The sequence below is a fragment of the Musca domestica genome, unplaced genomic scaffold, assembly GCF_030504385.1.
Source record: "Musca domestica strain aabys unplaced genomic scaffold, Musca_domestica.polishedcontigs.V.1.1 2, whole genome shotgun sequence".
Classification (NCBI taxonomy): domain Eukaryota; kingdom Metazoa; phylum Arthropoda; class Insecta; order Diptera; family Muscidae; genus Musca; species Musca domestica.
In genome coordinates, this window is record NW_026712249.1 from 15,978,722 (window position 1) to 16,002,943 (window position 24,222).

At 32.9% G+C, this 24,222-nt stretch overlaps 2 protein-coding genes across 4 annotated transcripts in view; one reads left to right on the forward strand and one right to left on the reverse strand.

Annotated features, from left to right (window-relative positions):
* LOC101888664 (uncharacterized) overlaps positions 1-24,222 on the reverse strand; it is a 109,692-nt gene that overhangs the window by 8,877 nt on the left and 76,593 nt on the right. Inside the window, exons 8-10 of one of the 3 annotated variants that reach the window (XM_059121874.1) lie at positions 14,749-14,917; positions 2,716-4,033; positions 1,433-1,587 (exon numbers count right to left, since the gene is read on the reverse strand). In XM_059121874.1, coding sequence (XP_058977857.1) covers positions 1,560-1,587; positions 2,716-4,033; positions 14,749-14,917 — 1,515 coding nt within the window. In that variant the 3' untranslated portion in view covers positions 1,433-1,559. Of the gene's footprint in view, positions 1-1,432; positions 1,588-2,715; positions 4,034-14,748; positions 14,918-24,222 lie in introns of those variants that run through there. The other 2 variants (XM_059121873.1, XM_059121872.1) reach the window with 2 other exon arrangements.
* Positions 14,968-24,222, forward strand: part of LOC101888493 (transforming growth factor beta-1-induced transcript 1 protein) — a 66,343-nt gene continuing 57,088 nt past the window's right edge. Inside the window, exon 1 of the mRNA XM_059121875.1 lies at positions 14,968-15,261. Coding sequence (XP_058977858.1) covers positions 15,259-15,261 — 3 coding nt within the window. The 5' untranslated portion in view covers positions 14,968-15,258. The remainder of the gene's footprint in view (positions 15,262-24,222) is intronic.

Here is a 24,222-nt window from a genome sequence, read left to right on the forward strand (position 1 = left end):
GGCCTTCGTATAGTCTCCATATAACAATACCTTCCTATATTCGGTATTTTGATGATTTAAGCAACATTATACATCGGAAATGTTTCAAATTTGGTATTTGAAGTTCATAATGGATACTACAACCTATGACAGAAAAGTGGCTATGCAGGTCCAAGACTTCGTATAGCCATCCAATATTCGGAATTTTGATGATTTTAAAGACATTATTCAACGGAATTATTTCAAATTTCGTATCTAGAATTCGTAATGGTTACTACAGCCTTTGACAGAAAATTGCCTATGCAGATCCAGGTCTTCGTATAGACCCCATATATCAGTACCTCCCTATATTCGGTATTTAGCTGATTTCAGCGACATTATTGACCAGAATTGTTTCATATTTCGTATTTAGAGTTCGTAATGGGAACTACAGGCTATGACAGACAATTGTCTATGCAGGTCCAGGTCTTCGTATAGAACCCATATATCAGTACCTTCCCATATTCGGTATTTTGATGATTTTAGTGACATTTATTACCGGAGTTGTTTGAAATTCCTTATTTAGAGTTCGTAATGGGAACTGCTGTATATGACAGAAAATTGTCTATGCAGGTCCAGGCCTTCGTATAGCCCCTAAATATCGGTACCTCCAAATATTCGATGATTTTAGCGACATTTTTTACCGGAATTGTATGAAATTTCGTATTTGAAGTTCCTAATAGGTCGTACAGCCTGTCTATGCAGGTCCAGATTTTCGTATAGCTTCGATATAATGGTACCTCCCTAAATTCGGTATTTTGATAATTTTAGCGATATTATTCACCGGATTTTTTTCTAGTTTCGTATTTGAATATTGTAATGGAAAGTTAGTTTAGAAAGTTACTTATGCAGGTCCACGTCTTCGTGTAGATCCCAATATAACGGCTTTATTCGGTATTTTTAAGATTTTAATAGAATTTTTAACGGATTTTATTTAATTTTTTTTTCTTGAAAATTTCTAAATTCGTTCCAAATGGTGGAGGGTATTCAAAGTTCGGCCCGGCCGAACTTACTGCTTTTTATTTTTGCTTCTGAAATGAAATTGTATCAGGTGTACAATTTGTTTCAACTGACAATTTTTTTCGAGTGAAACCTAGCCACTGCTAACTGCTCTATCATAGCAATTAATTGGCTGGCGTTTCTCCCTTCAAACCCCCTCAAGAATAAATATTCGTCAGTGGATATGCAACGGTTAGTGTTGTTGGATTTTCTTTTTTTCAGCTGTAGCAACGGATTTCTCATTTTGGCACATTGCTAATTTTAAGTAAATATTTTCATTTTTCCATTTAACAAAAAAAAGTTTAAGAAATACATTTATTAGAAATTACAACAAATACAACGCCGTCTCCAATAACCGGCATCCAACTTCGTTCAACACACATTAAAGGTTTACTTTTCTTCAGTTCATATATTTTTTTTTCGTTCGTTCATTATTAACAAATAAAAAAAATGAACAAAAATAATAATAAATAAACTGAAACACGAAAGCCGTTTCAGCGATGGCAACAAAAACCCAAAACTGAACTCTTCTGCTGCTGCTGCTACTCCAAAAAAAAAAACTTTGGCCAACTAAAAAAATAAAAATTAGAAAAATCAGCAAAAAATCAAATAAAATTCAAATGATGTCATCGACACTTTGAACTGAAAACCAACAGTGAGTGAGTGAATAAAGCGAGCTGCGGAGCGAGCGAACGGCGAAGCTAATAGCCAGCCAGCCAGCTAGCTAACCAAACAACCGATCCAGCAGTTACTAACAACAACGTTAACTGGTAAATAGCACCTTTGCCGGCAGTCAGTGCAAATTTATAACCCACCGGCAAAAATACGATTTATTTTGCAAATAGTTGACTAACTGACAAAACTGAAGGTATGTGCGGAGCATGTTAGAAGACGCACGTACACATATGTGTATACATATGCAGGTTTTATATAAAGGGGATGACGTCTTGGTGGCGACTCGATTCAGAAACCCGTCTTCTTAGAGAGAATAGAAAGCAACTGGACTTTTTCTCCTCCAGAAAGTAGAAGAACTGGACTTCTTCTTCTCTCTAGAGTAGCAGAAGAAGAAGACTTCTTCTTCTTCTCACTAGAATAGCAGAAGAAGAAGACCTCTTCTTCTTCTCTCTAGAATAGCAGAAGAAGAAGACTTCTTCTTCTTCTCTCTAGAATAGCAGAAGAAGAAGACTTATTCTTCTTCTCTCTAGAATAGCAGAAGAAGAAGACTTCTTCTTCTTCTCTCTAGAATAGCTGAAGAAGAAGAAGAAGACTTCTTCTTCTTCTCTCTAGAATAGCTGAAGAATTCGAAGAAGAAGTCTTCTTCTTCTTCTCTCTAGAATAGCTGAAGAAGAAGAAGAAGACTTCTTCTTCTTCTCTCTAGAATAGCAGAAGAAGAAGAAGACTTCTTCTGCTTCTTCTTCTCTCTAGAATAGCAGAAGAAGACTTCTTCTTCTTCTCTCTAGAATAGCAGAAAAAGAAGACTTCTTCTTTTTCTCTCTAGAATAGCAGAAAAAGAAGACTTCTTCTTCTCTCTAAAATAGCAAAAGAAGAAGACTTATCTTCCTCTCTAGAATAGCAAAATAAGAAGAAGGCTTCTCTTCTTCTCTAGAATAGCAAAATAAGAAGAAGGCTTCTTCTTCTCTAAAATTGCAGAAGAAGAAGAAGACTTCCAGTATGAAGAGAAAAATTATCTTTACTTACCCTTCTGCACACAAATCTGCACAACTTTTACTCGCAGAAAATTTGCTCTCACACCGTTGGAAATCTCTGTCAATAGTTCTCTCGGCCATGTATTCATTAGCCGAACAAGTGTCACTGTCATCCTCAATTAGAGGTGCATCGAATGTCTCAAATGTCTGCATTGACTGCAAATCTGAGGCATTGGCGGTTAATGGAATCTTCAATTCTTCCAGGGATATTTGATATTGCTTTTGCGACAAATGACCCGCCGATGATGAGGGTGTTACAGAGGGTACAGGTGGTGGTTCACGTTTTTTCGTTTTCCTCTTGCTCTGACCACTTAATGTGGCTGATGAATTCCGGGATGTTCTTTGAGTGTGCAATGGGAATTTGTTGGGTCTTGGTTGTAGCTGATAGTAATGGGGATTTGTTTTAATATTTTTCAATTTGGGATTATGACCGGCTTCGCTGTCGGAACTAGAGGCGGAGGAGTAGTTCGTATCATTACATTTTATCCCGCTATTGAAATGTAACGAATTGCCTTGGTCATCTTGGGAGTTGGTTGGTGAAACATTGCACTGCCAGTAATGCTTTCCATGTTTTTGTTGTTGCTGTTGCCGGTTTTTATCTTCCCTGGGTAATTTTTGATCCATTTGATCTTTATTGTGAACTTCATTCATTAATTGTTTGCTTGATTTGTTTATTTTACTCTCCCTAACATTGGTAGCAGTGGCTCTCTGCAAAGATCTCTGCCCATGGTGTTCTCTTGATTGTATTTTGGTTGAGTCAGCACTTTTTAGAGAGTTATTGACTGCCATCGCCTGTGTGCTCCCCTTTTGTTTGTAATGTTGTTTGCCAATACCACTACCACTATCATTAGTGTTGGTATTGTTGCTGTTGTCAACAACATTGATTCTCTGTTGGTTACGTCGCATCGACTGGTGTTTACTGTTACTCTGACTAAGAAGAAGGAGAGTGTTGGTGGTATTGTTGCTCTTTATATGGTGGTTGCCGTTGTTATTGTTATCGTTGTTAATATTGTTGGGGCTGTCGTCATCATCATCATCATCGTTGTTGTCGTTATTATGTTCGTCGTTGTAGTTGTTTATTTTGAAGGCGTCGCCGTTTACTTCACAAACAACAGCTTTGGTTTTATTGGTGCCAGCCACTGTTTTACTGTTTGCCGCTGCTGCTGTCTCTGCCGCCGTTGCTGTGTTTGATGAGTCCCCATGTCTCCGTTGCTTGTTTTGTTGGCGCTGCGTTTTAGTTGATTTCGCGGCTTTCAACGGTTTACACGTCGAAATATCTCTTAAGCTATCACCGTAAGATAACTCAACTGCTAGAAAACGTTAAAAAAATAAATAAAAAACGAAATATAAAAAGGAAAAGAAGTAATAAAATTAAGATATATTTGAAACATAAAGAAATTGAAGTGAAGAATTGTGTGAAAATTAATGAATGAATTATTGATTTTTAATTCTTAAGAAAACTTGTTTAAATAAATGTTTTTAACTGAAAATAAAGTGATTTTTTATTTAAAAAAAAATCGAAAAAATATATATTTTAATGACAAGTTTTTTCCAAGTGCCTTGGAAATTGGAATCTTTAAATTTTATAAAGTTTTTGTTTATAATTTGTCCACCAACCATTCAATCAACCATCAAATCCCCGCCATTTGTTCAAATAGTTTTGAAAATCTTAATTAATATTGTCATGATGTTAGTTGCCGCTTTGGGATTATTTTTTCTATAAAAATTGGTCGAAATTTTGGGTAAATTACAAATGACCGGTTCATGGGTTCTGTAGTGAAAATATCCTTTTTCGGATTCAGGTGTTGCAGATTTTATTATTAAGACCTTTGGAAATTTGTCTTTATGGAGAGGCATCGGGAAGGTTTACTGCCATGAGAATCGGTCTATCTGGAAGGTAAACAACCACTGAAAGACCTCTAAAAGATTTTTAAGTGGAACAATCCATGGTACAATGATATCAAGGTAGGGCAGAACTACCATATGATTTAAATTTTTTTATTTTTCTGGCTTAATATGTCAACTTCATTTGCTTATGTCTGTGTCTTCTTTTCAATAATAAAAAATTATTCAGAAAATATTCAAATTCGGGTGTTTTCAAAATGCTTATTGCAACGAATGCATCGACAAAATCTACAGTTTTTGTCGCGAAATAAACCATAAGAGATATATAGGACATGATTTTGAAAAGAAATGTTGACCTTTCATTCAGTTTTCGCGGTTTTAAATTATTTATTCAAAATCAATGCAACAAGTTGTTTGATTTTTTATTGTTTTGATACTAATTCTGACATTACAAGCCAAACAGGTAGACCTCTATACTTGCAATTTTTTCAAAGTTGACCTACCTTCTCTTCATTGTACCATGGAACAATCCATGTATCCATAAAACCTAGAAATAAGGTATCATATTTATGGCCAGTCTCTGGGGGTTCCCCTAAGTGCTGAATACTTTCAGCAGACTCTCTATCCCAAGAGGTCTTCTAAAATTGCTTCTTTTATATCTGGAAGATATTTAAGCTTCCTTAGGCCCCTAAAAGGGGAATTATCTTAATCAGTGGAAGAATCCATATATCTATAAAACCTAGGAAGAATGTATTATATGTATGGACAAGCTCCGAGAGGTCTCTTAACTGTTGAATTCTTCCAGCAGAATCTCTATCCCACGATGACTTCTAAAATTTCTTCTTTTATATCTGGAAGATATTAAAGCTTCCTTCGGCCTCTGAAAGGGGTACACCTCCAAGGAGAATAGAATACCTCAGGAAGGCCGCTCTCTAGTAAACTGTCAAGAGATCTCTTTCCTAAAATGCCTTCTTTTATATCTGGAAGATATAAAAGCCTTCTTAGGCCTCTGAAAGGGGTGCACCTCCAAGGAAGGCCTCTCTCCAGTAGATTTTCGAGAGCGATCTTCTTTCTAAAGAAGAGCCTACGTTCCGTAGAGTCTACTATCTCCATAGAAGGTCTCTGGGAACCAAGGTCTTTCATTTTTGGAACATCTCTAGAGAGCCTCCAATATTCCTCTACAAAATTTTCGAAATTTAGTTTGCTACTCGGAAACCCTACACATGATCTTCATGAGCAACCTCCTAATAATGATGGAAGAAGCTTACAGCCACCATCGTCATGCCTCATGACAATCACGCTCGCCGTCGTCATCATCATCTTCATCATCTTTGTTGCGATCGCCTTTCATCCAGATTGATGATGGCCAGATAGACAGGCAGACAACCACGAAGACGGCTATGGCCACAACGACAACAGACTGCGTGTGTGCCGTTGGATTTTCTTAATTCTATTTGGATTTTGGAACCGAATAGACATTTCGACTTTCCACCAAATGTACTTACATATATTTGTTTGTATTGTTGTTGCTGTTTTGTCTTATTATTATTATTTTTTATTAAATTATCTCTTGGATTTGAGGTTAATTCCATTTCTGCCCGGCAAATGTCGGTCAATGTATTTTGAATTTAATTATTTATTTTTATGATTTTTTTTTTTTGCAAATATTCTTGGCATTTAATTTCATTGATAAAATTGTCATTGCAATGATGGATTACTTGTTGTTGTTGTTTTCTAACCCCAAAAAAGAATAAAAAATGCCATAAAAGTACAAAAGAAATACAAAGTTAAGATGCAGAATTGTTTATGCAAACATTATTGATAATTAGGTAAGGTAACAAAAATTAAGAAAAAAAATAAAAATAAAATTTTGGTTTAATTTGAAAAAATTAAAAAAAAAAAAAAAAAATAAATTTAAAAAACAAAAATTCAAAAAAGTCAAATTTGAAAAACAATTTCCTTATTTTGAAATAAAAATTATATTATTACTTAAAAAAATATAAAAAAAAAAACAAGTAAAAAAGCAGCAAAGTTCGGCCTCTCCAACATTTGGAAGAAACCTGAAATTTTTCAAAAAAAATCTGAAAAGTACCACTTAATTGAAAACCGTTAAATGGGGACTATATGAAGATGTCAACCTTTTTGTCATATGCTGTAGTACCCATTACGAACTTCAAATACGAATTTGGAAACAGTTCCTGTGAATAGTGTCGTTAAAATTATTAAAATATCGAATATCGGAAAATTTTTTGTCATAGGCTGTAGTACCCATTGCGAACTTTATTTACGAAATTTGTTACAATTCCGGTGAATAATGTCGCAAAAAACATGAAAATACCGTATGAGGGCTATATGAATACGTGGACCTGCATACGATTTTTTTTGCCATAGGTTGTAGTACCCATTAGGATCTCCCAGTACGAAATTTAAAACGATTCCGGTGAATAATGTCGCAAAAATCATGAAAATACCGAATATTGGGAGGTACCGTTATATGGGGGCTATACGTAGACTTGAACCTGTCTACTCAATTTCTTTTCATAGGCTGTAGTACCCATTAGGATCTTCCAGTACGAAATTGTAAACGATTCCGGTGAATAATGTTGCTGAACTCATCAAAATACCGAATATCGGGAGCTACCGTTATATGGGGGCTATGCGAAAACATGGACCGACATGGCCCATTTACGAACTTAACCTGCCTACTGGTAAACTATGAATGTATGCAAAGTTTTAGCCTTGTAGCTCAATTCGTTCGAAAGATAGCGTGATTACAACAGGCTGACAGTCTGACAGACAGACGGACTTCACTAGATCGTCTTAGAATTTTACGCTGATCCAGAATATATACACCTTGTAGGGTCTGTTATGAATATTTCGAGAAGTTACAAACGGAATGACAAAGTTATTGTACCCTCCATAGCATGGTGAAGGGTATAAAAAGAAAACACGTGTAACGGCATTTTGATACTTAACATTGCAAAGTAGCCAAAATGGAAGGGCCCATCTTTAGAATATTTTTTTTTTAATTTTCGATTTAAGATTCCGATATTTTAACCACCTTGCGAGGCAACGAAAGGCATATTTTTGGTCCTTTTTCAAAATATGGCTAAAACGATCTTCAAACGTAGTCGTAGCTTCTCAAAATATTCTACAAATTTTTTTATCATAAAATTCCACTATAGGTCCCAGAAGACATCCAGAGTCTAGATCTTACATAAACGCCAGGAATTCATATTTATGAAAAACGCATTTTAGGGTTAAAACCGTACTTTGTGTGAGTTTATGCAATAATTTCCAACAAGGCATCATTATAGAAGGATGACGTCAAAGACATAAATATTCTACATCAAATTTCACTATAAGTCACCAAAGACGAAAAATCTCTATCTCCATTATATATAGAAAAAATGATTGCCAAAAAAGAAAAAAATATTTTCAATTTTTTTTTATTTTTTGATCAAATTTTCCACAGTCTAATTACGAGTTGAGGCCTGAAAGTAACATAAAATTTTATATTAGCCGGAAAGTGTTAAAAGGAGAAATATTCTATACAAAATTTCATTACAAATCACAGAGTAAACCATATATCTAAGTTTTATAGTTTTTAAGAAAATCACATTCGAATATCTATGTATTGCAAGTGAAAATTATGTGTTTACATTTTACTGTTAATCTAACATGTTTCCATTTTAAGCCAAAATTTTCCCTTAATATTTAATTTTTCGGATAAAGTGTTAAAGGAAGAAATATTCTACACAAAATTTCATTAAAAATTTCCGAATAAACCATATATCTAGGATTAATAGTTTTTAAGAAAATTACATTCGAATTTATGTGTATTACAAGTGAAAATTATGTGTTTACATTTTACTGTTAATATAACATGTTTTCATTTTATGTCAAAATCTGCCTTAATATTTGAGAATTAGGTGAAAGCGTCAAAGGAGAAAATATTCTACACAACATTTCAATATAATTCTCAGAATAAACCATATATCTAGGTACAATGGTTTTTCAGAAAATTACATTCGAAATTTGTATATCAGCAGTGAAAATTATGTGTTTACATTTTACTGTTAATATAACATGTTTCCATTCTAAGTCAAAATCTGCCTTAATATTTGGGATTTCGGGGAAAGTGTCAAAAGAGGAAATAATGAACACAAAATTTTATTATAAATCTCAGAATAATCTATATATCTAGGATAAATAGTTTTTAAGAAAATTACATTCGAAATTTGTATATTGCAACAGAAAATTATGTGTTAACATTTTGTTTACTGTTAATTTTACATGTTTCAATTTTAAGCCAAAATCTCCCTTAATACCTCATTTTTTGTGAAAAGTGTCAAAGGCGGAAATATTCTACACAAAATTGCATTATGAATCTTAGAGTAAACTATACATCTAGGTTTTAAAGTTTTTAAGAAAATCACATTCGAATTTCTATGTATTGCAAGTGAAAATTATGTGCTTACATTTTTCACTGTTAAAATAACATGTTTTTAGTCCAATTTAAAATCATCTTTAATATTTGATTTTTGGAGGAAAGTGTCAAAAAGGAGAATATTTTATACAAAATTTCATCACAAATCTCAGAACAAACTATATATCTAAGATTAATAGTTTTTAAGAAAATTACATTCGAAATTTGTATATTGCAACAGAAAATTATGTGTTAACATTTTGTTTACTGTTAATTTTACATGTTTCAATTTTAAGCCAAAATCTCCCTTAATACCTCATTTTTTGGGGAAAGTGTCAAAGAAGGAAATATTCTACACAAAATTTTATTATGAATTTTAGAATGAACTATATATGTGGGATTAATAGTTTTTAAGAAAATAACATTCCAAATGTATATATCACCAGTGAAATTTGTGTGTTTTACATTATTCACTGTTAAATTAACATGTTTCCATTTTAGGTCTAATGCTCCCTTAATATTCAATTTTTTGTGAACATTGTCAAAGGAGGAAATATTCTACACAAAAATTCGTTATGAATCTCAGAATAAACTGTATATCTAGGTTTAATATTTTTGAAGAAATTTAAATTCTAAATATATACATTACAAGTGAAAATTCTGTGTTTACTTTTCTGTACTGTTAATGTAACAGGTTTCAATTCTAAGACAAAATCTCCCTTAATATTTGATTTTTTGTAGATAATGTCAAAGGAGATAATATTTTACACAATATTTCAATATAATTCTCAAAATAAACAATATATCTAGGTACAATAGTTTTTAAGAAAATTATATTCGAATTTATGTGTATTAAAGGTGAAAAAATATGTTAACATTGCTTTGCTGTTAATTTAGCATGTTCCCATTTTATGCAAAAATCTCCCTTAATACTTCATTTTTTGGGGAAAATGTCAAAGCGGGAAGTATTCTACACAACATTTCGATATAACTCTCAGAATAAACCATATATCTAGGTACAATGGTTTTTAAGAAAATTACATTCGAAAATTATTTTATGTTAAAATTGTCTAGAATTTTTTTTTACTGTTAGTTTAACATATTTCAATTCTAAGTCAAAATCTCCCTTATTTTTTGAGCTTTCGGGGAAAGTGTTAAAGGGGGAAATATTCTACACAAAATTTCATTATGAATCTCAGAATAAACCACAAATCTAGATTTAATAGTTTTTAAGAAAATAACACTCGAATTTCTATCATTACAAGTGAAAATTATGTGTTTACATTTTTCTGTTAATATAACATGTTTCCATTCTAAGTCAAAATCTGCCTTAATATTTGGGATTTCGGAGAAAGTGTCAAAGGAGGAAATATTCTACACAATATTTCAATAAAACTTTCAGAATAAACCATATACCTTGGTACAAAGATTTTTAATAAAATTACATTCGAAATTTTTATATCACCAGTAAAATTTGTGCGTTTTACATTTTTACTGTTAATATAACATATTGCAATTCTAAGTCAAAATTTCCCTTTAAATTTAAGTTTTCGGGAAAAGTGTCAAAGGAGGAAATATTCCACAGAAAATTTCATTATGAATCTCAGAATAAACCACATATCTAGGTTTAATAATTTATAAGAAAATTACACTTGAATTTCTATTATTACAAGTGAAAACTATGTGTTTATATTTTTTTCTGTTAATTTAACATTTTTCCATTCTAAGGCAAAATCATCCTTAATATTTGATTTTTTGAGGAAAGTGTCAAAGGAAAATATATTCGAGATCAAATTTCAATTCGAGTCTCTGAACAAAGGAAATTTGTATATGTTATACGTACCTTAGAAAATTTATCATCAATTTCGGTTTATAAAGAACCTATTTTACATTTTCGGTACTTTTTCTGAAATCGTTGCAAACTTTCATATAATTTCACTATTCAATGGCCTTTCTGGTCTTTGGAAATTGCTAAAGGGGTCAATAGTCCAAAAGCGTTTTAAATTCTTGGAACAAACTTTTGTAAGGCTTGTATATAGCCTTGATCCCGGACAAAGACACCCCAAAAATTTGAGATATATTTCGCACAATTTGGTTTCTTTTTTTTGTTAATCGAAAAAATATCTTTACGTGAAATTTTGTTCAAAAACTTATGCAATCGCAACCATTTGGAACAAAAATATTAGTCACTTTGAAATTGAGGGCTGTCTAATTGGTTAATACATTAAACCGTTTTTTATATTCGAGTGCACGTTCTCAGCTGTTGTATTTGTTTGTTCCATAGAAATTCCAACGCCTTTTTTATCTTTGACTGGACATTGCATTTGAAAGTCAAGGTGGTAACGTCATTTGCTTTCAATTCTATTTTAGTTTTCTTTTATCAATCTACCTGTTTGATTTATGTGGCAAAGTGTGTCGGTATGCGTTTTTATTACGTTTTTCTTAGCAATATTTTTTATTATTATTATTTTATTTATCGCCACAATATTGTCACATAACAACAAAAGAATAAAGAATTGAAAGATATTTCAAAATTAAGGTCGTTGGCAAACACAAAAAAATAAATTCTCAAAGGAATGCACAATTGTTTGGTTCTTGGAAAAAACAGTCTTGAAAAAAAACTGTGGACTTTAATTATTATTTTTTTGTTGAAATTTCAATACCAAATTGAGTATCATTTATTACTTTTTGTACAAATATAGTACATATTTCCAAAACCACCTTCATAGTTCAATCCCAAATGCCAACAGAGTTCTCAATATCGAATTTGAGAATTCCAGCCCTATATCTTCACCCAATACCAACAGTTATCTAAATATCAAATTTCAGGATTTCAGTACTATTCCTTCGCCCAATACCAAATTTAGTACAATTTTGTATTTTTTGTACAATTATAGTACATATTTCCAAAATTACCTCCATATCTCAATTCCAGATAGCATCAGTAATCAAAATATTAAATTTCAAAACATTATTTCTATCCCTTCACCCAATACCAAATTTAGTACCATGTAACACTTTTCGTACAATTATAGTACACATTTCCAAAACCACCTTTATATCTCATTTCCTCGAATTTATATCAAATTTATTTGAATTTATACCAAATAGTACCATTTGGTAGTTTTCGTACAATTATAGTACGCATTTCCAAAACCATCGCCATATCTTAACCATAGACAACAAAAGTGACTTTTGTACCAAATTTCAGGATTTCAGCTCTATTCCTTGACCCAATACGAATTATAGTACCATTTAGTACGTTTTGTACACATATGGGACACATTCAAAACCACCGCCAAATATCAAACCCAGACACCAACACTGACTACTATAACAAATTTTAGGATTCCAGACCTATCCCTTCCCCCTATACCAAATTTAGTACCATTTCGTACTTTTCGTACAAATATAGTACACATTTCAAAACCCACATCTATATCTCAAATCCTTATACCAACAGAGACCTTAATGTCAAATTTGAGGATTCCAGCCCTATCCCCTCCCACTATACCAAATTTAGTACCATTTAGTACTTTTCGTAAAAATGTAGGACATATTTCCATACCACTGCCAAATTTAGAACCCATATGCCTTCAGTAATCTAAATGTCAAATTTCAGGGTTTCGGCTCTATCCCTACACTAAATACTCAAATAAGTACCATTTAGTACTTTTCGCACAAATGTAGTACACATTTCAAAACCCACCTCTATATCTCAATTCCAGATACCAACGGAGACCTGAATATCAAATTTGAGGATTTCAGCCCTATCCCTCCCGCTATACCAAATTTAGTACCATTTCGAACCAATGTTCGAAAACCACTGCTAAATATCAAACCCAGATGCCATTTGTAATCGAAATATCAAATTTCAGGGTTCCATCTCTATCCCTCCACCAAATACACAAATTAGTACCATTTAGTACTTTTCGTACAATTATAGTACATATTTCTGAAACCATCCCTCCATGTCCCAGCGACCCGAATGCCAAATTTCAGATTTCAAGCACATTATCTTCACCCAAAACTAAATTGTACCGAATATAGTACTATTTAGTACCTTCCGTGCACCTGTTGTACACATTTCTAAAAGCACATTTTTTATCACAAAATGACTACCAACAGGGACCCCAATAAAAAATTTCAAAATTCCATCCCAATACCTTCAACCTAAACCAAGCTGTTCTAAATTTAGTACCATTTAGTACAGTTCGCACACTTGGTACACATTTCCGAAACCACCTTCATATATTAAACCTACTTTTCAACCTTGATTTTCATACCAAGATTCAAGTTGTGTAGCTCTGATCCGTTCACACAATACCATATTGTACCCTTTTAGAAGTTTAGTACCATTTTAGAACTTTTCGTCACCTTAAAGTTGGAATTACCAAACACCCTTTAGTACATCTATTCTGCACACCATCACATTCCAAAATTTCAGATTTCTAGCCCATTCCATTTGTCCAATGCAAAGCATAACATTTTTAGTAAATGTTAGTACTTTTAGTACATTTTAGTACTTTTGGTATCATTTTAGTACTAATTTCCAAAAATCAAGCTGTAGACACGCCTACGAACCAAGATTGACCCTCATGCAAAATTTCAAGATTCTAGCTTCAGCCGTTGATTCTAAGTCAGTCATTTAGATACTTCATCCGAAATACCCATTTCAAAGTCACTATTTCACTCCAACCTTTCCACTATAGAATGGCTTTAAATTTCCCAAGAGATGTTCTTCATAACCATGAAAATGTCTCTGGGCATTTATCTTTAATTTTTAAACTATTATCGTACCCCGAATTCCCATTTCAAGGTCACAATTTCACATTGACCTTTACATTTTAGAATTGCTTGAAAATTTCCCAAGGGATTTTCTTGATATCCATGAAAATGACTTTGGGTATTAACGTTATGGAAAATGTTAAGCCCGCCATATTTGAGAAAAAAAAAAAAACAATTGTTGACATAACGGGAAATAAGAGGAACACTCCTTTGAATATTGCAAAAGACACACACACACGTCTCTCCCTCTGACTGCCTCTCCGTCATGCCAACTTACTGATGATGCACACGCAGTCCCCCATATGTAATGCTGGTCGGTAGTTTTCTTTTATCTTTTTTGAGGAGGTTGAGGAGAAGGGAGAGGCGCCTCGGTGGGGTGACAATTTCATTTTATTACGCGTTTTCCAGATGTGAAAAACCATAACCTTGTTAAAACCAAAAAAAAAAAAACAAGAACAAAAAGAAACAAAAAACTCAACACTGAATGAAATTTAAATTGCATAAACGTGGTTAACCACAAATGCTCTGATACTCAGAGAGACCGACAGACAGACACACAAAAGAGTTGAGAGACATAACTGCACCCAATTTGCCACCCCTTGACATTGATTTTACAGGGAGTAGCTATGTAAAAAAAAAACAATATCAACAACTGTAATGCAATGTGGTGGGGCACAGTACAGAGTACAGTGGCTGAGAGGAAGAGCGAGTGTGTGAGAAAGAGAGTAAGTGTATTGTGAGAAGAGCGGCATATCATGTAAACATGACCTTACTACAATTATTATTGTAATTCTCCCTTGTCTCAGGGTTACAGTGACTGAGTGCAAACCTCCCAAATGGGAGGCCTTTGTTTTAAAGAGGTGTTGGGTTTTGTTGTTATTGTTCCTTTTGCAATGAGTAAGTGGGGTTGAATCGTAGTTGTGGGATTTGGTTTGGTGGCGCATTTGCTCTCTGTTTACTTACCATTTAAGCCTTTATTATTATTGTTGTTCGTAGTTTCTTCCACGTAACACTTGTTGTCGTCGTCGTCGTCGTTTGCCAGTTGTTTGTCGGCATCCAATGTGGAAAATACTTTGTTTTGAAAAGCCGTAACTATTGCCTCGGTATCCAAGGGACTATTGTCATTTTTATTCTGAAAATAAAAAAAATCAAACGAACGAAAGAGAAATTTGTCATTAAAAAATATATTTTTTTGAAGAAAATTTTCAAAACGTCGTTGTGTAAAATTTATTTTTATCGAAAATTTTATATTTCAATTAGATTGAGAAAAAACCAAAGAAGAATTAATTGAACGAATTGTGAAGATATTTGTAACAAGAGAACAAGAGCGGAAATAAAATAAATAAAAAACCGTTTGCAGAAAAGCAAAAACTTTGAAAAAACGTAACGAAATAGGAATACTAGTGCGAAACAAACGCATTTAAAGGATACTTTTTTGAAAGCAGAGAAAGGAGAATAATTTAACCGGAAAAAATGGTAAGTGAGATAAAGAAGAATTTTTAGATTTAAAACAAATATTGATTTTAAATTTTGAATCTTTGGTATTTTTGCTTGAAGAAGAAGAAGGAAGATCTTCTGAACCTTTTTAAGATATTCATGCCTTCTCAAATTAGATCTTCTGATTTATTTTTTTTAGCTTTCTTCTGATCTTCTTGAAGAAAATATTATTAAATTTGGCATAGATCCAGATTTTGACATTTTTTAAGGGTTTTGCCCACCCTTTCCCTAAAATGTAATTTGAAATTTAGGTATCTCATGATGTATAAATGTTATCAAATATCTTCAATATGCCACGTAAGGTATGTCATTGTAGGGATATAAACTTTCCCTGAAGGACATGTTCTACGCAGATCCATTATAACCTCGTGCTATAGCAGTAACTTTTGATATACAATAGTTTAGTGGGTTTAGTTCCACATTTCAATAGAATTGGTTGGCAAGATATGTTGGAATCTCTTTCTGTCAAAAGTGCTAAATATAGGTCCAGTATTTGGTAAAAAAAAACCTCATACATCTATAGCTTCGAATTTAAAGTATTTTAAAAGTTTGAAAAAAAATTTCTAAAGCAAACCAATTATAACTGGGGGCTGCCAATTCCAAGAAGTTCTAGACCCTCCTTGCAGAAAATGTTCGGTGGAGTTCAGGGTTAATATTGACCCCAAAGTTGGCTCCATGATTTGCACATTTTCTAACTAAATTCGGGGGTATTTTTTGGAATTTCCTTTTCATCCCTTCCCCTTTTTTAAGGAAATTTTTATTGTAGGCCCATTATTTAGTGTTACGGCCAAAAGCGGCACCCAACGGAATTTTACTCTTAGAAGAACAAGAATATTTTACCTCTTTTAGAAGGCCTGCTGGAGATAAAAAAAATTGTTGGCTAAATCGTAGAAGCCAACGCTGGCCTCAATATCAAATTTCAGGATTCAAACTGTATCCATTCACTTAAGGCCAAATTTTAGTACCATTTAGTACTTTTCGAAAAATCATAGTAAGCATTTCCAAATCCACTTCCTTCTCTCAAAAATCTAAACCTACAGAGGCCTCCATAACTAATTTGAGGTTTCTAGACATATTCCTTCACCCAATATCGAATTTAGTACCACTTGGTACTTTTCGAGAAATTGTAGTACATATTTCCAAAACCATCTTCAAATTTTATCCAAAAACACCAAAAGCGGCCTCCAAAGCAAATTACAGGACTCCAGCTCTATCCTTTCACCCAGTAAACCAATGGAAGCCTCCATACTAAATTTGAGGTTTCTAGACATATCCCTTCACCCAATGTCCAATTTAGTACCACTTGGTACTTTTCGAGCAAGTTTAGTGTATATTTCCAAAACCATTTTCATATTTTAACTAAAGACACCTCCATATCAAATTTTAGGATTCCAAAACAATGCCCATATCTCAACCTTAGATACTAAATGAATGATCTTTATTAAATTTTGGGTTTCCAGTTCTATTCCCTTACTCAGTACCAAATTTAGAACAACTTAGTAATTTTCGAACAATTAGAATACATATTTCCAAAGACACCAATAGCGGCTTAAAAATCAAAATTTCAAGATTCCAATTCTATTTCTTCACCCAATACTAAATTTAGTACTTTTATGGTACACATTTTGAAAACCCACTTTATACTCAATTCCAGATACCACCAGAGACCTCAGTATGAAATTTCGGGACTCCAGTTCTATCCCCCTTACCAAATATCCAATTTTGTACCACTTGGTACTTTTCGTGACAAAAGTGACATCTATATCAAATTTCAGGATTTCAGCTCTATTCCCTCACTCAGTACCAAATTTAGTACTATTTAGTACTACTACTTATCGTGCAATTATAGTTCACATTTCCAAAACTACCTCAATATCTCAATCCCAGAGACCACATGTTACGATTTCAGCTCTATCCCTTCACGCAGAGCCCTATTTAGTACCATTTCTTTTCTTTTCTTACAAAGATAGGACACATTTACAAACCCACCTCCAAATTTCAACCTTAGATACCAACGGTTGTCGAAATATCAATACTTATATATATATATATATATATATATATATATATGTATATATATATATATATATATATATATATATATATATATATATATATATATATATATTTTTTTTTTTTTTTTTTTTTTTTTTTTGTTCGAATATTCACTAATAATCTCATCATAAATAATTGCATAATTAAATTATCTAATTATAAAAAATATTTATGTCATACTTTAAGTGCCGGTTTTGTGTTTGGCGGTGTGTATCCACAGGTTTTGTGAAATTAATCTTTATTTATTAATACACCTCTGTATGTTTTTTTTTCGATTTTTTTTTTCATTTTTATTTGCTTTCGGTTTCATTTTGCTGACAATTTAAGCAATGATTATTTAATAATGATCTCCTCGGTTTTGACTTCCATGGAAGGCAACTGGTTTGAATTTCGAGTTATTTTTTTCAATAACTTCCCTTGCCTTCTTCTCTTTCTCTCTGCTCCCCAATGCAAAATGTATTTTTAAATATTTGATATAAAATTTGCTAATAAATTTCAAACAATTACAAATGCATATTTAATTTCCATTACTTTTTTTCAAATATCGCAAATAATGAGACATTAATGTTTTTTTTGATAATTAAAACATTAACTCTGAATTGAATCTTCAACGGAATGACATTCAACATTTTTTTTGATAAGCAATCTTGTTTGAACAAATTTACGTATGAGTGTTTTATTGACAAGTTTGAAACACTCATACGCCCACGTTGAGATTTCTAACATGCCACCATATGACTTTTTGTCGTTGTTGCTGTTTAAAACAGAAATTAAACAACTTGTTTTTGCTGTTGTGGTTTTCTTTTTGAAATGCCACCACAAAAAATTAAAAAAAACAACAAACATAATTTTAACCTTAAATGGTTAAAACCAGACAGCCAGACCAGACAATTCGACCGCCAGCCCAACACTTACACAAATTTCAAACACACACAAAAATAATATTGAAAAATTAAAAATGAAATCACAAAATATTGATTATTCATTACAAATGAGATAAGTTAATATGAATAGATATTACGTTTGATAAGGTGGTCTTGATCTGTTGGACCAGATTGTGTCGGAAAAAATCTTACAAAAATGTTAGACTAAAGACCAAAGAGTCTTAAAATACTCGATCAGAAGGCTATGTAAAAAAAGACTTTAAGGAGGCAATCGATGAGTTTTGTTTGGAGGACAGATTATCTTTTAGAAAAAGACCAGAGAGTCGTGTTGAAGAAGGTCTTCTAAAAGTGGAGGAGAAGGTCTTCTAAAGAAAGGAAAGAGAACAAAAAAATACAGAAATACATCTCCTGTTGTTGCAAATGATCAGGCTTTAAGGAGGCAATCGATGAGTTTTGTTTGGAGGACAGATTATCTTTTAGAAAAAGACCAGAGAGTTGTGTTGAAGAAGGTCTTCTAAAAGTGGAGGAGAAGGTCTTCTAAAGAAAGGAAAGAGAACAAAAAAAAAAAAAGTACAGAAATACATCTCCTGTTGTTGCAAAATGGTCAGGCTTTATCCCTTTATTGTTGTTTTTATAAAAACAACGTCTGTTTATTAGTGGAGAACGATGGTAATGTTTACCAGGGGGTAAGGCAGGGAATACCTAGGTTTCGGAAAGAGCCACCAATCCTCATCAGTTCCCTTGTTTTTTGTCTGGGATATTCTCCCCAGAAGTTATTTTAAAAATAACTTCTATGACAAAAAAACATTTTTTTACCCAAGTGACGAGATCTCCTCTATATACAGGTTGAGATGAAAACACTGCAACCAATTTCATACTGCTGTCATTTCTAAGCCACTCATCCGACACTTATTAAAATTATTCCAGTGACAGCTCATTATATTGTTTACAAGCGTACACAAGCATTTTGGTGAGAATTTTCCAGGAAAAAAGTTATTCGTAAATTCGGAATTCAAGCGTGATAGTGTGATTTCTTAATATTTGGCTGGAAAACCTCAAATGGCTATCGTTAGAGCACTCCCGCATTTAAATGTGAATAAATCTTTTGTGTCTCGTACCATTGCTCGTTACCGTGATACTGGTAGCGTAGCCAGACGTCGAGGAAGTGGAAGGAAGAAAACAGCAGAAATGGTTCGAAAAGTGAAGAAGCGACTTGATCGGAACCCACGTCTCAGTGGCCGAAAATTGGCTCGTGAGCTGAACATATCGCGATATTCCATTCGGCAAATATTGAAAACTGAGCTTGGAATAAAACCATTGAAATTCCAAAAAGTGCAAGAAATTACACCGCAAAAGAAAGAGAATTGGCTAAAAAGAGCTAAAGAGTTGGTTTTCTCGTCGCCGATGAGAAAACATTCGTTGTCCAGCAGTTTGTAAACAAACAAAATGATCGTGTTTACTTGCCAAAGAGGTCAGCTGGAAATGTGCACCTTCGGTTGGCCACCAGAACTCAAGAGCCGGTCATGGTGATGGTGTGGGCCGCCATATCAGCCGATGATCGCTCTCCGCTCCGACATTTTTTGCTTTCATTCAGTTAAATAAAAAAAATTAAAAATTAAGGTGTTTGACGTTGTTGCAGTTTTTTTTTATCTCACCCTGTATCAGAAGTCTATGTAAAAAGGCATTAAGGTTTTTTTTGGGAGGACAAATCCTCTTGTTTTTAAGGGACAAAATGCTCGTGTCGAAAAGGACTTCTAATGGGGGAGGAGAAGTCTATAGAAAGAGGACCAATTATTGTACACAATGACTTGTACTTTGTATAAGCCAAACCGAATGAGCTAGAATTCGGAAATTTGGAATACAAGTCGCTGATGGGGTGCAGGATAGATGAACCAATGGGTTTGTGGAAATTCGAAATTTTAGGTTACAACGAGTTCTAAAATGGTACTAAACTGGTAAAATGGTACCTCTTGTTATTATGTGAACGGAAAGAGGTACAAAACTTGAAATTTGGTATGGGAATGAAGGTAGGAAACTAAGTTTGATATAATAACTTGGTTTTGGAAATGTGTACGAACTGTACTAAATGGTACTAAATTTGCAACAGTTTGGCTTAGGGTGAATGGATGAAGCTGGAATTATGAAATTTTGTATTGGAGTCGCTGTTGATGATAGGGTTGTGATAAAGAGGAGGTTTTGGGAAATGTACTACAAGTGCGCGAAAAGTACTAAATAGTACTATATTTGGTACAATTTGGTATTTTGTGAGGTGATAGAGAAACAATTCTGAAATGTGATATTTAGAGTACTGAAGGTGACTATGTTTGAGATTTGGGGATGGTTTGGAATTTCGTCCTACATTTGTACGAAAAGCACGAAATGGTACCAAATTTGGTATTGGGTGAAGAGATATGTCTGGAATCCTCAAATTTGATATTGAGGTCTCTGTTAGTATCTGGAATTGATATAGAGATATGGTGGTTTTAGAAATGTGTCCTATATTTGTACGAAAAGTACTAAATGGTACTATATTTGGTTTTTGATGAAGGGGTAGAGATAAAATTCTGAAATTTTATATTAGGTTTACTGATGGTATCTGTGTTTGAAATTTTCGGTGGCTTGGAAATGTGTCCCATATTTGAACGAAAAGTACTAAATGACACTAAATTTGCTGTTGAGTACAGGGATAGGTCTGGAATCCTCAATTTTTATTTTGAGCTCTTTTTCGGTGTCTGTAATTGAGATATGAAATTGGTCTTCGGAATGCGTCCTATAATTGTACGAAAAGTACTAAATGGTTCTAAATTTGCTTTGGTTGAAGGACTAGGGCTGGAATTCTCAAATTTGAAATATAAGTCTTTTACGAAAAGTACAATTTGATTTTAGGTAAACAGATAGAAATCTGAAATTTTTGATTGGGGTCGCTGTTCATGCTTGGCCTGGACATGCCAGCGTGGTTTCGGAAATTTTTGTATTGGGTGATGGGATAGAGATAAAATTGTATATTGGGTATACTGAGGGTATCTGTGTTTGAGATTTTGCGTCGTTAGAAATGTGTCCTATACTTGTACCAAAAGCACGAAATGGTACCAAATTTAGTATTGGGTGAAGGGATAGGGCTAGAATCCTCAAGTTTGATATTGAGGTCTCTGTTAGTATCTGGAATTGAGATATGGATGTGGTTTTTGAAAATGTTTTGTTTTTTTTTTAATTTTTATAAATTTAATTTTTATTAAAGTGGTTTATAAAATATAGATATTTAATAAAAGATACAATTACGTTTTAAATGTTTGTTAAAAAAAATTGGCTAAAAAATATTTTAAAAAAATGTACGAGTTTTGTAAAAAATACAATCTAATTAAATTAAAAAAAAATGTAAAAAATCAATTGAATATAAAAATAACTCAATTGATTTTTTACATTTTTTTTTAAATTAATTAAATATAAATAAAATTGAATATAAAAATAATTTAATTGATTTTTTTAAATTTAATTAAATTATATTTTTTGTGCATTTTTTAAAATATTTTTTTGGCCATTTTTTAATAAAATTTTAAAACGTAATTGTAGTTTTTTTTTTAAATATCTGCTATTCAATTCTTCGAAAAAATTGTCTAAAGTATATTTTTCAATATTTAGCAATGCTAGCAAATATTGATTTGAAATTTGTTTAAATAAGTCAAAGTAACAGCAGCAGCAGATGCGTATCGGAAAGTGAGATTTTCAATGAATGTAAACATTTGCCTGATTGTAAACAAATATTATTGGCGATTTCGGGGAACAGGGCTATCGATAACTAGCCATTGGTCAATAATATTGATACTGTGTGGCGAGGTAACAAAACATAAAAAAATAAAATATATATATGTATATATATATGAACACACATTTTCATATAGCTATGTAAAAATGTTCACACATTTTTGTCAGATAATTTTTTATGTTTTTTTTATGTTATTTTAAAAAAGAATCGATAAAAGAAGATCCATTAAATATGTTTACCACGCTAATGAGTTTCTTTGTTTCTGAGAGTGTGTGTTTTTTAATTATTATAAAGAATAATAATAAATTAATTTATTTCTTTTTATTTATGAGAGGAAATTATCATTTTGACCATAGCATAAAGGTGTGCTATTAATGTCCATTAAACTTGGCTATAGCGATACACACGCTCCCCCTCCTTCCTCTTCTCACCTGTTGGATGTCCAACTCACACACACGCCCAGATAACTCAATTAATACGATGCTCGAAATCGGAAATTATTAGCATTTTAAAGCATTTGTTTATATAAACTTGCTGACGAACAACAAACTATTGGCTGAGATAACATTTCGATATTGACTTTCAAAATGGGTTTTGATAAATTATTTAAAAACAAGTAAGCAAAGGCTACAGTCGAGCGGGGCCGACCGTTGAATACCCTACAACACTATAATTAACGATACAGTTAATATAGGCGAGATACTCGAAAGAATTCCACAAGATATTGTGACAAATAATAAAATAAACCATCAGGTTTCGTTCTCTAATTTTCGAATAATAGCAACTTAAACTAATTTGCTCATTTCCAATTTATTGGTAGATGTTGCACTTAAATGGTCTTCCTAGATCTGGAACCAATATTTCCCAAAGACCTATAATCTCTCAGAAGTGGCAAAAGATTAACATTTATTATTGGTTTTTGACTGAAACGCATCTATATGAGATATAGACATTTGACTATATTCTTCAACGAAATCAGCGTTAACGAAATAGTCAGAAGTGCATCTTTCCTGTATTTGTGAATTCTCCAAAAAGTCACTGGAATGGACATTTTCGTATTTTGTCTATAAAAGTTGGCAAACTCCTTCACACATTGAATATTTTTGGATGGCCATCCAAAACTGCTTGGCTTTGGCAATGTCCGGTAACCCCCATAATTACGACCTGCTGACAATTTTGCAGTTTTTTGGTCCATTTCAACCCCTAAATATATGGCGATCATCTCCAAAAAGAATAGGCTTTTATTCTGACCCTCATCTTATCTCCATGCAAAAGTTCGTAAGGATCGGGCCATAAATGCGATCTGTATATGATATCCTGAAATCCTAACTACTTAGTTTTATTAGCTCTAGAAATATTACCAAATGTTTAATTCAAAATGAAAATATGCCAAAAATATGACAAAATTGAAAAAAATATGAGAAAATTTTACTAAATCACTATTTTCATCTTTAGAGAGATATTTTTATGCGATTTTTTTAGACGTTTTATGTTTCCTGCCAAGAGGCCATTCCGAATTAATGAGAACTGTCGAAATCAGTTCAGCCGTTCTCGACATATAAGAGTTTTTTCAAGTATATCTTCTTTGATAAACATATATATCGCACATATTTTGCTATATATCCGTTTTGTTGGATGTTAACATCAATGTAAAGATCAGAAGTAACCTGGTCATGGCTTTGTGATTTCGCCGGGATTTAAAATATTCGCGGTTTAATGAAAAATTTTGAATTTTTTCAACAAAAAAGATATGGTCTATTTTACCCGCTAAATATTATCCGACGACCACCCAAATGGGTAGGCTTCTTGCCAGCCCTAAACTCTAGCTACATGCGAAATTCCGCGTCGATTGGTCTATAATTGCGACCTGTAGAGCAAGTGCAAAATCAGGAATTTTTTCAGTTTTTGGTCCATTTCAACCCCTAAATATTATGCGATCATCACCAAAAGAAATAGGGTTCTATTCTGACCCTAGCCCCACCTCCATTTTAAATTTCGTGAAGATCGGACCATAATTGCGACCTGTAGAGTGATTACAAATTAACATGGACAGACGGACGGACGGACATACATAGCTAGATCGACTCATCTCGGCGAGATAGGAAGATCCATATATACTTTCCTATGTGGGAAATCAATACTTCGTGGTGTTACATAATTTTTGGCCCAATCAAACTTATAATACCCCCAACACATAGTGTTGTAGGGTATAAAAAATACATAAAATTGACAAATTAA